General features: G+C 44.8%; 1 protein-coding gene across 4 annotated transcripts in view; it reads right to left on the bottom strand.

The window, feature by feature from the left end:
- Positions 1-3,781: 3,781 nt before the first annotated feature.
- The window catches only part of LZTS3 (leucine zipper tumor suppressor family member 3), a 35,713-nt gene continuing 25,644 nt past the window's right edge, over positions 3,782-13,850 (bottom strand). For 3 of the 4 annotated variants that reach the window (XM_081960386.1, XM_081960388.1, XM_081960387.1), the window contains one exon: positions 3,782-9,712. In XM_081960386.1, the coding sequence (XP_081816512.1) occupies positions 8,996-9,712 (717 nt within the window). In that variant the 3' untranslated portion in view covers positions 3,782-8,995. The remainder of the gene's footprint in view (positions 9,713-13,850) is intronic. The other variant, XR_014175987.1, reaches the window with a different exon arrangement.

Raw genomic sequence — 13,850 nt, 5'->3', positions numbered from 1 at the left:
GGACCTCTGAGGAATGGGGTGAGGTCCACGGTAGACAGTTTGAGGTTGAAGTTGTTTGAGGGTTTGAGGAAGTAACAACGGAGTCAGGTAGAGCATTCCCGGCGTTGACCGCTCTGTTGCTGAAGTTGTATTTTCTGCAATCGAGTTTGGAGCGGTTTTCCTTGAATTTGAAGGGGAATAGTAATAAAGGATGCAAACTTGTTGGCGCTGTTATTAGGGTCTGTAAAATATCTGGCAAATGTCAAAACGTGATCCTTGCCATTTGAAGTCTTATCCATCTGCAATCTATGGGCATAGAACTATCCAGGGACAGGAGCTGTAAAACTGACACCTTTTGATGTCCCATGAGAAGCTCTCATGTCCCATGAGAAGACTCTAGGAAGAGTGCAGAGAAGAGCAACAAAGAGGATTAGGGGACTGGAGGCTAAAACATATGAAGAACGGTTGCAGGAACTGGGAATGTCTCATTTAATGAAAAGAAGGATTAGGGTAGACATGATAGCAGTCTTCCAATATCTCAGGGGTTGCCACAAAGAAGAGGGAGTCAAACTATTCTCCAAGGCACCTGAGGGCAGAACAAGAAGCAATGGGTAGAAACTAAGCAAGGAGAGAAGCAACTTAGAACTGAGGAGAAATTTCCTGACAGTTAGAACAATTAATCAGTGGAACAGAAGTTGCCTCCAGTGAATGCCCCAACACTGGAAGTCTTTAAGAAGATGCTGGATAGCCATTTGTCTGAAACTGCATAGGGTTTCCTGCCTAGGCAGGGGGTTGGACTAGAAGACCTCCAAGGTCCCTTCCAACTCTGCTATTGTATTGTATTGCATTGCATTGTAAGCAAAGTGATCAATTGAGAGAGAGAAGGAGATAGCTGAAGGGGATCATTAAGATATCCTATCCCAGTGATGGTGAACCTTTTTGGCACCAAGTGCCCAAACCGGAATTCACATGCGTCCATGTGCGCGAATTCATGTGCCGGAGCCCCAAAGACCAGCTGGGCGGCATGCGCAGGCCTGTTTTTTGCTGGGTTTTGGGCTGAAAAATGACATTTAAAAATGGCCTGAAAAACGAGCGGATTTATGGCCATTTTGGGCTGGTTTTGTGGCCATTTTCAGTCCATTTTCCAGGCTGTTTTCAGGCCATTTTTAGCATGAAAATGACCTGAAAACCAACCCTGAAAACAGCCAGAAAATGGCCAAACAACCAACTAAAAATGGCCCCCAAATGGCCGTTTTTTAAGGCGATTTTCCGGCCCTCTGGCGCTCTCGAAGACCAAATGCCAGAAACCAGAAGGGCAGCTGGCACCAGCTCTCGTGCCCACATAGAGGCCTTTGTGCCACCCCTGGCACTCATGGCATAAGTTTGTCTTCCCGGCTCTTATCCTGTCCAGAGGATAGAGGATAAACAAATCAAAGAAGCCAGAATGTAATTTTATGTCGTTTCTAACTCTATAAAAAGGAGCTGCACCTTCTCTGCAAAGATTAAACTCTGATTATTATTTAAGCCTCTGTTTAAATCTCATTTTTGGCTCGTTGTGACTTTGGATGTATTCTCAAACTTTTATGGGTCTCAACGTATTCTCAAACCTTACAAATTAATATGGTATGAATATGATTGTGTGTCTTGCTGTTGACATATATTTCCACCAGAACGTCTCTGCCCTTAGCATATGGGTACTCCACGACTTACGAGAGTTCGCTTAGTGACCGTTCAAAGTTACAACAGCACTGGATCAAGTGACTTACGGCCGTTTTTCACAGTTGGAAATTTTGCAGCCTTCCCACGATCACGTGATCAAAATTCAGACGCTTGGCAACTGGCATGTACTTAGGACTGTTGCTTTGTCCTAAGGTCACGTGACCTCCCAACCAGCAAAGTCAACGGGCGGAGGCCAATTCGCTTAACAACCGGGTTACTAACTTAACAAATGCAATGCTTCACTTCACAACGGTGGCAAGGAAAGTCACTTCACACACGTGTCTCACTTAGCAACAGAAGTTTGGGGCTCAACTGTGGTCATAAGTCGAGGATTACCTGTATACCGGATGAGGAGAGCATTCACCAGGTAAAACCCACTAGAAATACGGGGTGGGGGTGGGCTTTTCCTGTTGGACATCCTGCAAATGGTACGTGAAAATCAAAGCACATCTTAAAAATGATTCCGAAATGGACTTTCCCCCCCAAAGTTTTCTGTTCTTATAGCAGAGAGGCAGACTGAGGAAGGCTAAGCTAATAGATAACCCGAATAAATCACTTTTTTCAGTGGTTTATCCAGAACAAACATTCTACTTTTACAATCCAGGTTTACATTTGGATGCCTGAATCGGTGGGACAAAATTCCTTTAATAAATGATAATAAATATCATTTTTTGTGTGTGTTTTTTTAACTCGAATTACAATCTAATTAGCTGAAAGCTATTCTGGCGTCTAGGAACTGTTGACTTTTAGTTCAATAATTTACGAACTTAAAAACAACAACCCACCATTCTTAAAAACAAATTGACAAGGAGCAGGTTGACCTGTAAGATGTTTCAATAAAGACTCTAGTAAAGAGGCGTGACTAAAATAATGTGGAAATGGATGACAAGCTCATTAATTCAATCTGCTGTTTAGCAAAGGCCTTAATTGGTCTGTGACAAGTTCCCGGAATAAGTGCATTGAAGAGTCTATTACTCATCTGTTCTTATTAATGATGCTTCCTCTCTTCTGTTTGAATAACCGACTGAAAGTCCTGCTATATAATTACTAGCTGGATACCCGTGTTTCGCAACGAAACTATGAGATCGGGCTATGCAGGAGAAATTCGGTTCACAATCCGTTGGCTCAGTGGTGGTCGGTCATTGAAACACGTAAAGGAATATTGCTCCCGCTGCCTTGAGTCCGGAAGCAGTTCCATAGGTAGAAGGCGTAGACTTTTTGGTGAGGTACTGACATTTAGTACTGTATGGAGCCCCAGACAGCTCCTGAGTGAAGGAGTGGAACGTCTGCCAGTTTGAACTGAGGTAACGGAATGTGAGGCAACTGGCAGTTGGAACAGAGTTCTTTTCAGGTGGGGAGGGGGAGTAGAATGTCTAACTCCTTAGCATCAGAGCGTGTTAATATAAAGCAACTGGCAGTTGGAACAGAGTTCTTTTCAGGTGGGGAGGGGGAGTAGAACTCCTTAGCATCAGAGTGTGTTAATTATTGTATACAAAATACTAATTATCTGATGGTTATTTGGACAAACCCGTTTGGACCAGCTGAGGGGTGAGTGTCTCTCCCTCTGGCCCTGTGCAAGACTTTATGACAGGCAGAAGTTCACCAGGTAAGGCTTCCCCCCCATTGCTGGAGCTCAGGCTCCCTCCAAGAACCAAATTGCCTCCTTGCTCCATTGATGGCATGGCAGGGTAGTGGAAGATCTTGTAACCGCCCTTTCTGATGCTGTTCACCAGGTAAAGTTCCTCCAATTGCTGGAGTTACAGCTGAAGCTCTCTCTCTCGTCTCATTAATGATCTGGGCATGGCAGGGCAGTAGAATAAGATAGATCAATACACATGTAATGTATGTAGATATAGACTGTATATATTTATATATGTTACAAACGTATGTACACAATACTTCTCTATAGCTTTGTGGATATATATATAAATAAATATATATATTTATATATATGTATGTATTTATTTATATTTGTAAATATATATTTATATATATCTAGATCTATTTATATTTAAATTATCAAAAAAAAACAAGCCACCCAAACCTCAGAAGGCAATACCTGTTTTCGTCTTTAAAATGCCATCAGTTTAAGCAAGGGTTTTAAAAATTGTTGTCTCTGTTATACAAAAAAAACCCCATGACTTTCTTTTTATTAAATGCAAACAATCAGAAAGACAAAGTCGATCAAACAAGGTCTGAATGCAAAAACTAAGTAAGAGAATTTTTTTTTAATTTTCTTTTTTTTTTAAAGCGTTTTTAATTCTCTCTTTTTTTTCCTCCTTCGCTTTTGAGAAGAACGAACTTTCCCCAATGATAGTTCAAAAAAAATAAAGATAAATCAACAGTCGAGTATCGAGTATGTGACAAAAGGATTAACAGTTTTGATTCGGGAGGCCCGACTTAAAATTTCGCAGTAAGAGCAGAGAAAACCGATGGAGGCTCTAAAGAAAAGACATAACAGAACATCAAGGCAATTTTGCTTCCAAGCTGCAGCTAGTCCTTGACTTACAATGGTTCACTTAGTGACCGAAGTTGCAGCGGCCCTGGAAAAAAAAGTGAACGATGACCAGTTTTCACGCTTATGACCCCATGCTCACGGGGTCAAAATTCAGATGCTTGCCTTGTCCACTGACTCGTGTTTATGACGGTTGCAATGTTCTCAGGTTGCGTCATCCCCTTTTGTGACCTTCTGACAAGCAAAGTCAGAAGCCAGATTCACTTCACCAAGTCAGGCGAACCTTCCTAACGGTGACGACAATTAACCAGTGGAACAGCTGGCCACCAGACATTGTGGGGGCTTCACCACTGGACAGCCATTTATCTGGAATGGTATAGGCCAGGGATGGCTAAACTTTTTGTCACCGTGTGCCTCCCCCCGCAGACCCTCCTGTGTGCCCCCCACCCCTGCGCATGTGAGCCACCCGCCCGCCCATTTTTGGCTTCCAGGTTGGTGCAGAGGGCTTTCCAGACCCAAAACAGGGCGCGGGGAGACTTCACGCAGTGCCTCTGCGCTTCTTTTGTGCCTGGAAGGCCTCCTGCACCAACCTGGAAGCCAAAACAGGGAGCGGGGGCACTGCCCAAGACCCCAAAATGCAATGCAAGTGCCCTGCCCCTGCTCCTCTGCAGCAGAGACATGAAGACCAGCTGGCCGATGGGAGGTGTGCACAAATGTACGGTCGGGCTAGGCTGGGCCGACAGCTGGTATGCCCGTAAAGAGGGCTCTGAGTGGCACCAGCGCCATAGGTTAGCCATCATGGGTATAGGCAGTGGTGGGATTCAAATAATTTAACAACCATTTCTCTGCCCTAATGACCGGCTGGGTGAGCGTGGCCATGGTGGCATGGCCAGGGGGTGTGACAGGCAGTACTTGGCCTTCTGCACACACACCCCGGGAGCAAAAAGGGGCCGTGGGGGGGGGGCTGCGCCAGGCCACACCCCGTTTTGGGCCTAGTAGGCCTCCCTGCACTTTCCTGGGAGCCAAAGCGGGGCGTGTGGGGACTCCTGGAAGGGGCAGGGCCAGCCAGCAATTTAACAACCAGTTCGCCCGAACCGACCCGAACTGGCTGAATCCCACCACTGGGTATAGGGTCTCCTGCCTGAGCAGGGGGCTGGGACTAGAAGACCTCCAAGGTCCCTTCCAGCTCTATGAAGCCCGAGATAAAAGCTAAACAGAAAAGAAGAAGACTTCTTATAATCCTGGAATAATCCGGAATGACTTTGGTACCATATGAACCTCAAAATTGAGAATTTGGCAAAGATGTCCCTTTTATGATCCAAAACTTTTGTTCCGGGTTTTTCTGCTCTTACTGCACAACGTAGTCGTTAATCACAGACATTTTCTTTTCCCGCCCTCTCTTTGTACACCTATTCTTGCTTTAATCATCACAAAAACAGATACGGAGAGTATTTACATCCAAGTAACTTGCTTCTGTATAATTTTAGCAGCATTAATCAGGACATTATTTCTCTTTGCGTTGCCACCTCTATTCATTTCCATTTGCAGGCAATTTAACCATTGGTTTGCCTTGGTCTCGGATAGGTAGGTTCTACGCTCAATTCAAAGACAGCAGATCGTCTCTTTTAAATCTAAGACAGCGTATGTATAGATATATTATATATATTCACTTTTATATATATATAATTCTTTGTTTTCTCTTACCAGGCGAGGTACCCAAAAAGTGCCTTTTTAAAAAAGAAAGTCTGATAAATGTCTTCGCACAGGCAAGACAAGTAAGTCACAGTTTATGAAAAGACCTGACGGGGTCTTTTGAGTCACTCAACACAAAAAAGAAAGAAAAGAAAAAAGAAAGGGAAAGCAAGTAAATGTAAAGAGAAGAGAAGAAGAGAGGAAGAAGAAGAGAAAGAAGAAAGGAAGGGAAGAGAGAGGGAGGAGAGGAGGAAGAAAAGAGGAAGAAGAGAGGAGGGAGAGGAAAGAGCAGTGAAGAGAGAGGGAGAGGAAGAAGAGAGGAGAGGAAGAAGAGGGGAGGAAGAGGAATGGAGAAGGGAAGAGAGGAAGAAGAAAAGAGAGGCAGAAGAGGAGGGGAGGGGAAGAACAGGAAGAACAGGAAGAGAGGAGGAAGAGGAGTGGAGAAGGGAAGGGAAGAGAAGAGGAAGAAGAGAGGAGGAGGAAAAGGAGAGGAGAGGAGGGAGAGAAGAGAAACCTTGGTTGATCCAAATACACACAGAACTTAACATCTTGGGAAGAAGAGATGGTGATTTTGCAGGGGGTTGTAGGTTAAAAATCATTTTTCTGTGGGATAAAGAGAGAAATTTTCTGCCTAAAAGTCTGAGCGTCGCTTTTCTTTCTAAGTCCTCACAAATCCACAAATCCAAGGGGCTTTAGATGCTGGGCAGTGATTACAGGTACTCCTTGACTTACAACCTTCATTTTAGTGACCATTTCGAAGTTACAATGGTACTGGAAAAACTGATTTATGACCAGTTTTTCAAGCCTACGGCCGTCAGAGTCTCCCTGCAGTCACTTGATCAAAATTTGGGCACCTGGCAACAAGCATGGTGGTGTGATCACAATTTGCAGCCTTCCCAGCTGGTTTCTGACAAGCCAACTCGGAGAGGGGGAGGAGCCAGATTTGCTTAATGACTGCACGGTTCACTTAACAACTGCAGCGATTCACTGAACAGCGGCGGCGTCAAAGATCACAAAACAGGGCAAAACTCAACAACGGCCTCGCTTAGCAATGGAAGCTTTAGGCTCAATTGTGGTCACAAGTCTGCCACGGCTCCTGCAACCCTCACAACGAAAAACAGTTGATTTAAATCAAGCCTTTTTACTAGTGATTGAAATGGTGATTTATATAGACTTTAAATCCACCCTGGTTACCAATTTAACATCTGCAGCGATTCACTTAACGGTGGCAAGAAAGATCGTCGAAGAAGGGGTTAAAACCCGCTTGACCGCTGTCTTAAGCGGCAGAGATTTTGGCTCAGCTGCGGTCGTAAGGCGAGGAGTACTGCAGAGAATCTGAAAGGCCACCCGTCTGTAAGTGGAACGCAGACACGCCCATTTTGGATCCACTAACCGTCACCTGCAATGAAGCTCCTCCCATCAGAAAAACCAGGAACATGATGTGGGAAGAAGAGAGCTGGATTGGACAAGAGCTACAACCGGAGGATCCTAAGGAACTTCCTGAATTCACTAGCTCCAATCTTCAGTCTAGAGGACCTCAGCGTACCCCACAGTTATGTAACAGTGCCAGAAGGACCCAGTCACCACTGTCCATTGATGGTTGGGTTCAGGGTTGCTTCTGAACCTAAGATCACTCTGAAAGGATTTGAAATGATGTCCCTTAATTTCTGGCAGGCTTTTTAAAAAAAGCCTTTCGAGGTATCCTATAATCAAAACTACTTTTAAACTGCCCAGTAGGTAGGTAGGGTGGGTTCCTCTCAATGAACCCTGGGAATTGTAGTTTTCTCAGAGAAACGTGGCATTCTTTGAGAGGGACACTATTTCCTCCTGGAGTGATGGAAGATAAGAGTTTCACAGAGAGAGAGAGAGAGAGAGGGAGGGAAGGGCAAAGGGGGAGGTGGCTCAGAATAATCCCACCTGCCATGACTTCAGAGCTTCTATTCTCATAGAAGAGAATATTGGTAGCTCAGGGTTGAAATGAGGGGTCTCTGAGCTTGGTTGTTTTCTTGCAGACGTTTCATAACCTAGCGAGGCAACATCACCACTGCTAGGAGGAGGACTGTGAGGTCCTTGATGCTCTCTGAGCTTGGTGGTTTTCTTGCAGACGTTTCATGACCCAGCTAGGTACCACCATCAGTGCTACAAAGGAATGGGGCTTGCTCTCTGTTTATATACAAGTTGGCGTTGGTGGGAGTCTATGCCAGATAGTTCCTTCATTAGGCTGTTGTTTAGTGTTATCTTGAGTGGTAGCTCCTTGATTGGGGTACACTGATGTATTACGGTAGTATTAATCTTTTAATCTCTGCCTATCTGGTGATGATTGCTGGTGAGGAAGTGTTTTTGTTTCCTTTTGGGCTTTTGGATTGTCTCTTTTGAATGGCTTGTAAATGTTGTTTTATCTCTATGTGTCTGTTGATGGCTGATTTGTCTGAGTGCCCAGCTTCCAGGAATTCTCTAGCATTTATGGACTTAACCTGATCTAGGATGGTCATACTTTCCCACGCTGAAATTATAGTTAGGTCTGTCCACATGGAGGAGTTTTCATCGTGTCTTCTGATTGCTAGTTTGTACTCATGGAGACGTGCTTCTGGCCTCCTGCCTGTTTATCCTACAAAGCACTGATGATGTTACCTAGTTGGGTCATGAATCGTCTGCAAGGAAGCAACCAAGCTCAGAGAGCACTAAGGAGCCCACAATCCTCCTCCTCTCCACAAAACCCACTCTCTTCCAGCACTGATGACGTTACCTAGTTGGGTCACGAAACGTCTGCAAGGAAACAGCCAAGCTCGCGGAGAAGCATGTCACATGAAGAACTTGAGAAGGGAGCAGAGGTTGTGGTACATGGGACTAATGGGAGTCATAACCAAAACCAGGTCAACTAAAAGCCTACACAACAGCACGCGAAAACTCCTGACGTCAAACCATCCCTGGAACGCAAAAGTACACCTGTTGGTTTCCCCACCTCTCCCACACCCCACTCCCCATAAAAGTAACTTGTAGAGCACCAAAGTATATCTGAGGGGGCCAAGTGCAAAGATTTATGCTGCTGGTTATGTCACATATTCTACTTGGAAAGATCTCCAGCTGAAATTACAGGCACCATAATTGGAAAAAAACAAAACAAATTGTACTCGAAATTGGCCTTGGTCCTTAGATCTCTGTGGACTCTATCCTTTCCAGTCTGGATGGAGTCCATGTTTTCTTCTCGTCTGGGTGGGAGAGACTGGTGGCCTTGTTGGCCATCTCGTTCACCTTGTGCTCCAGGAGTTGGTTCTTCTGATACATCTCCACATAGTTCAACTGCAGCTGCTTCTGGTACTTGATGACTTTCTCCTTCTCCTCCTGCCACGTGAAACGTTCCTCCTCAAAGTCCAAGAGCTGCTGCTCCCGGAACTGGCGCTCCGTTCTCAATTCCGCCTGGAGCTTCTCCACTTCTCTTCTCAAGGCGTTGAGGTTCTCCTCGCTCTGCCGCTTCACCTTGGCCTCGTCGCTCTCGCAGGCCAAGGGGTCCCTTGCGAGCTTCTCGGGGAGCTCCGACGGGACGTGGTTCTGGGGTCCTCCCAGGTGAGCCAAGGTCTGCTTCAGGTTGGAGACCTCCAGCTCGCACTGGCTGAGCTTCTCCCTCAACATCTGGACCTCGGCCATCTTGAGCTGCAGCTCGTTCTCACAGAAGTCCAGGCTGACGCTTTTGGTGCTGTAGGAGTCCTTCAGAGTCAAGATCTGCTCTTCTTTGTCCCGGAGGAAGCCCTTGCCTTCTTTCAGTTGGGTACGCAGCCCGACGATCTCGTTCAGCTTTTGGGACACGTCGGCCTGAGAGTCCTTCAGCTGTTGCTTCAGCAGGGAGATCTCACCTGCCTTCTGGCACACCTGGATGAGAGAGAGAGAGAGATTCTCATCAGATAACATCATAAACAAAGTCAGTTAACTGGGCATGAGCTGCCCAGGAAATAAACTGAGCCCTTCTGAAGTCCTACAGCCGTGATGGCGAACCGGTGGCATGCGTGCCATAGGTGGCATGTGGAGCCATTGCTGAGGGCACGCGAGGCGTTGCCCTGTCAGCTCCATTTGGCTTTGATTTTCGCCCGTGAAAAAACGCCCAATGAGCAAACCGGAAGTTTGGGAACGGACTTCCGGTTTGCGCGTTGGGCTGTTTTTCGCCCTCTGGAGGCCTCCGGAAGGCAAAAAACGGCCCAACGGGCAACCTGGAAATCCGTTCCCAAACTTTCAGTTTGCCTGTCGAGCCGTTCCCCACTCTACTCGTTGCAGTTGTTATTGGGAGCACATGGCATCTCCAGGTGACTGACTGGATGGTCGTAAGTTGAGGACTAACTGTAGTTGGAAGAGGAAGGAGTAGGGGAAGACTCCTTCAAAACTACCCACACTAGGAGGCCACTTGTAACATTGGCTGAGTCCCTTGTATCAGTGGTGAAATTCAATATTTTAAACTACTGGTCCTGTGGGCGTGGCTTGGTGGGCGTGGTGTGGCTGGTGGGCATGGCAGGAGAAGGATACTGCAAAATCCCCCTTCCCTCCCCACTCTGGGGTCAGCCAGAGGTGGCATTTGCAGGTTCTCTGAACTACTCAAAATTTCCGCTACCGGTTCTCTGAACTACTTGAAATTTCCGCTACCGGTTCTCCGAACTACTCAAAATTTCCGCTACCGGTTCTCTGAACTACTTGAAATTTCCGCTACCGGTTCTCTGAACTACTCAAAATTTCCGCTACCGGTTCTCTGAACTACTTGAAATTTCCGCTACCGGTTCTCTGAACTACTCAAAATGTCTGCTACCGGTTCTCTGAACTACTCAAAATTTCCGCTACCGGTTCTCTGAACTACTCAAAATTTCTGCTACCGATTCTCTGAACTACTCAAAATTTCTGCTACCGATTCTCTGAACTACTCAAAATTTCCGCTACTGGTTCTCTGAACTACTCAAAATTTCTGCTACCGATTCTCTGAACTACTCAAAATTTCCTCTACCGGTTCTCTGAACTACTCAAAATTTCTGCTACCGATTCTCTGAACTACTCAAAATTTCTGCTACCGATTCTCTGAACTACTCAAAATTTCTGCTACCGATTCTCTGAACTACTCAAAATTTCCACTACCGGTTCTCTGAACTACTCAAAATTTCCACTACCGGTTCTCTGAACTACTCAAAATTTCCGCTACTGGTTCTCTGAACTACTCAAAATTTCTGCTACCGATTCTCTGAACTACTCAAAATTTCTGCTACCGATTCTCTGAACTACTCAAAATTTCCACTACCGGTTCTCTGAACTACTCAAAATTTCCACTACCGGTTCTCTGAACTACTCAAAATTTCCGCTACTGGTTCTCTGAACTACTCAAAATTTCTGCTACCGATTCTCTGAACTACTCAAAATTTCCACTACCGGTTCTCTGAACTACTTGAAATTTCCGCTACCGGTTCTCTGAACTACTCAAAATGTCTGCTACCGGTTCTCTGAACTACTCAAAATTTCCGCTACCGGTTCTCTGAACTACTTGAAATTTCCGCTACCGGTTCTCTGAACTACTCAAAATTTCTGCTACCGATTCTCTGAACTACTCAAAATTTCTGCTACCGATTCTCTGAACTACTCAAAATTTCCGCTACCGGTTCTCTGAACTACTTGAAATTTCCGCTACCGGTTCTCTGAACTACTCAAAATTTCCGCTACCGGTTCTCTGAACTACTCAAAATTTCTGCTACCGATTCTCTGAACTACTCAAAATTTCCGCTACCGGTTCTCTGAACTACTTGAAATTTCCGCTACCGGTTCTCTGAACTACTCAAAATGTCTGCTACCGGTTCTCTGAACTACTCAAAATTTCCGCTACCGGTTCTCTGAACTACTCAAAATTTCTGCTACCGGTTCTCTGAACTACTCAAAATTTCTGCTACCGATTCTCTGAACTACTCAAAATTTCCGCTACCGGTTCTCTGAACTACTTGAAATTTCCGCTACCGGTTCTCTGAACTACTCAAAATTTCCGCTACCGGTTCTCTGAACTACTCAAAATTTCTGCTACCGATTCTCTGAACTACTCAAAATTTCCGCTACCGGTTCTCTGAACTACTTGAAATTTCCGCTACCGGTTCTCTGAACTACTCAAAATGTCTGCTACCGGTTCTCTGAACTACTCAAAATTTCCACTACCGGTTCTCTGAACTACTCAAAATTTCTGCTACCGATTCTCTGAACTACTCAAAATTTCTGCTACCGATTCTCTGAACTACTCAAAATTTCCACTACCGGTTCTCTGAACTACTCAAAATTTCCGCTACCGGTTCTCTGAACTACTCAAAATTTCTGCTACCGATTCTCTGAACTACTCAAAATTTCCACTACCGGTTCTCTGAACTACTCAAAATTTCCGCTACCGGTTCTCTGAACTACTTGAAATTTCCGCTACCGGTTCTCTGAACTACTCAAAATGTCTGCTACCGGTTCTCTGAACTACTCAAAATTTCCGCTACCGGTTCTCTGAACTACTCAAAATTTCTGCTACCGATTCTCTGAACTACTCAAAATTTCTGCTACCGATTCTCTGAACTACTCAAAATTTCCGCTACTGGTTCTCTGAACTACTCAAAATTTCTGCTACCGATTCTCTGAACTACTCAAAATTTCCTCTACCGGTTCTCTGAACTACTCAAAATTTCTGCTACCGATTCTCTGAACTACTCAAAATTTCTGCTACCGATTCTCTGAACTACTCAAAATTTCTGCTACCGATTCTCTGAACTACTCAAAATTTCCACTACCGGTTCTCTGAACTACTCAAAATTTCCACTACCGGTTCTCTGAACTACTCAAAATTTCCGCTACTGGTTCTCTGAACTACTCAAAATTTCTGCTACCGATTCTCTGAACTACTCAAAATTTCTGCTACCGATTCTCTGAACTACTCAAAATTTCCACTACCGGTTCTCTGAACTACTCAAAATTTCCACTACCGGTTCTCTGAACTACTCAAAATTTCCGCTACTGGTTCTCTGAACTACTCAAAATTTCTGCTACCGATTCTCTGAACTACTCAAAATTTCCACTACCGGTTCTCTGAACTACTTGAAATTTCCGCTACCGGTTCTCTGAACTACTCAAAATGTCTGCTACCGGTTCTCTGAACTACTCAAAATTTCCGCTACCGGTTCTCTGAACTACTTGAAATTTCCGCTACCGGTTCTCTGAACTACTCAAAATTTCTGCTACCGATTCTCTGAACTACTCAAAATTTCTGCTACCGATTCTCTGAACTACTCAAAATTTCCGCTACCGGTTCTCTGAACTACTTGAAATTTCCGCTACCGGTTCTCTGAACTACTCAAAATTTCCGCTACCGGTTCTCTGAACTACTCAAAATTTCTGCTACCGATTCTCTGAACTACTCAAAATTTCCGCTACCGGTTCTCTGAACTACTTGAAATTTCCGCTACCGGTTCTCTGAACTACTCAAAATGTCTGCTACCGGTTCTCTGAACTACTCAAAATTTCCGCTACCGGTTCTCTGAACTACTCAAAATTTCTGCTACCGGTTCTCTGAACTACTCAAAATTTCTGCTACCGATTCTCTGAACTACTCAAAATTTCCGCTACCGGTTCTCTGAACTACTTGAAATTTCCGCTACCGGTTCTCTGAACTACTCAAAATTTCCGCTACCGGTTCTCTGAACTACTCAAAATTTCTGCTACCGATTCTCTGAACTACTCAAAATTTCCGCTACCGGTTCTCTGAACTACTTGAAATTTCCGCTACCGGTTCTCTGAACTACTCAAAATGTCTGCTACCGGTTCTCTGAACTACTCAAAATTTCCGCTACCGGTTCTCTGAACTACTCAAAATTTCTGCTACCGATTCTCTGAACTACTCAAAATTTCTGCTACCGATTCTCTGAACTACTCAAAATTTCCGCTACTGGTTCTCTGAACTACTCAAAATTTCTGCTACCGATTCTCTGAACTACTCAAAATTTCCTCTACCGGTTCTCTGAACTAC

The sequence above is a fragment of the Natrix helvetica genome (genome assembly GCF_964273705.1).
Source record: "Natrix helvetica genome assembly, chromosome: 7".
NCBI classification, from domain to species: Eukaryota; Metazoa; Chordata; class Lepidosauria; order Squamata; family Natricidae; genus Natrix; species Natrix helvetica.
This window is presented reverse-complemented; position numbering and strand designations above follow the sequence as displayed.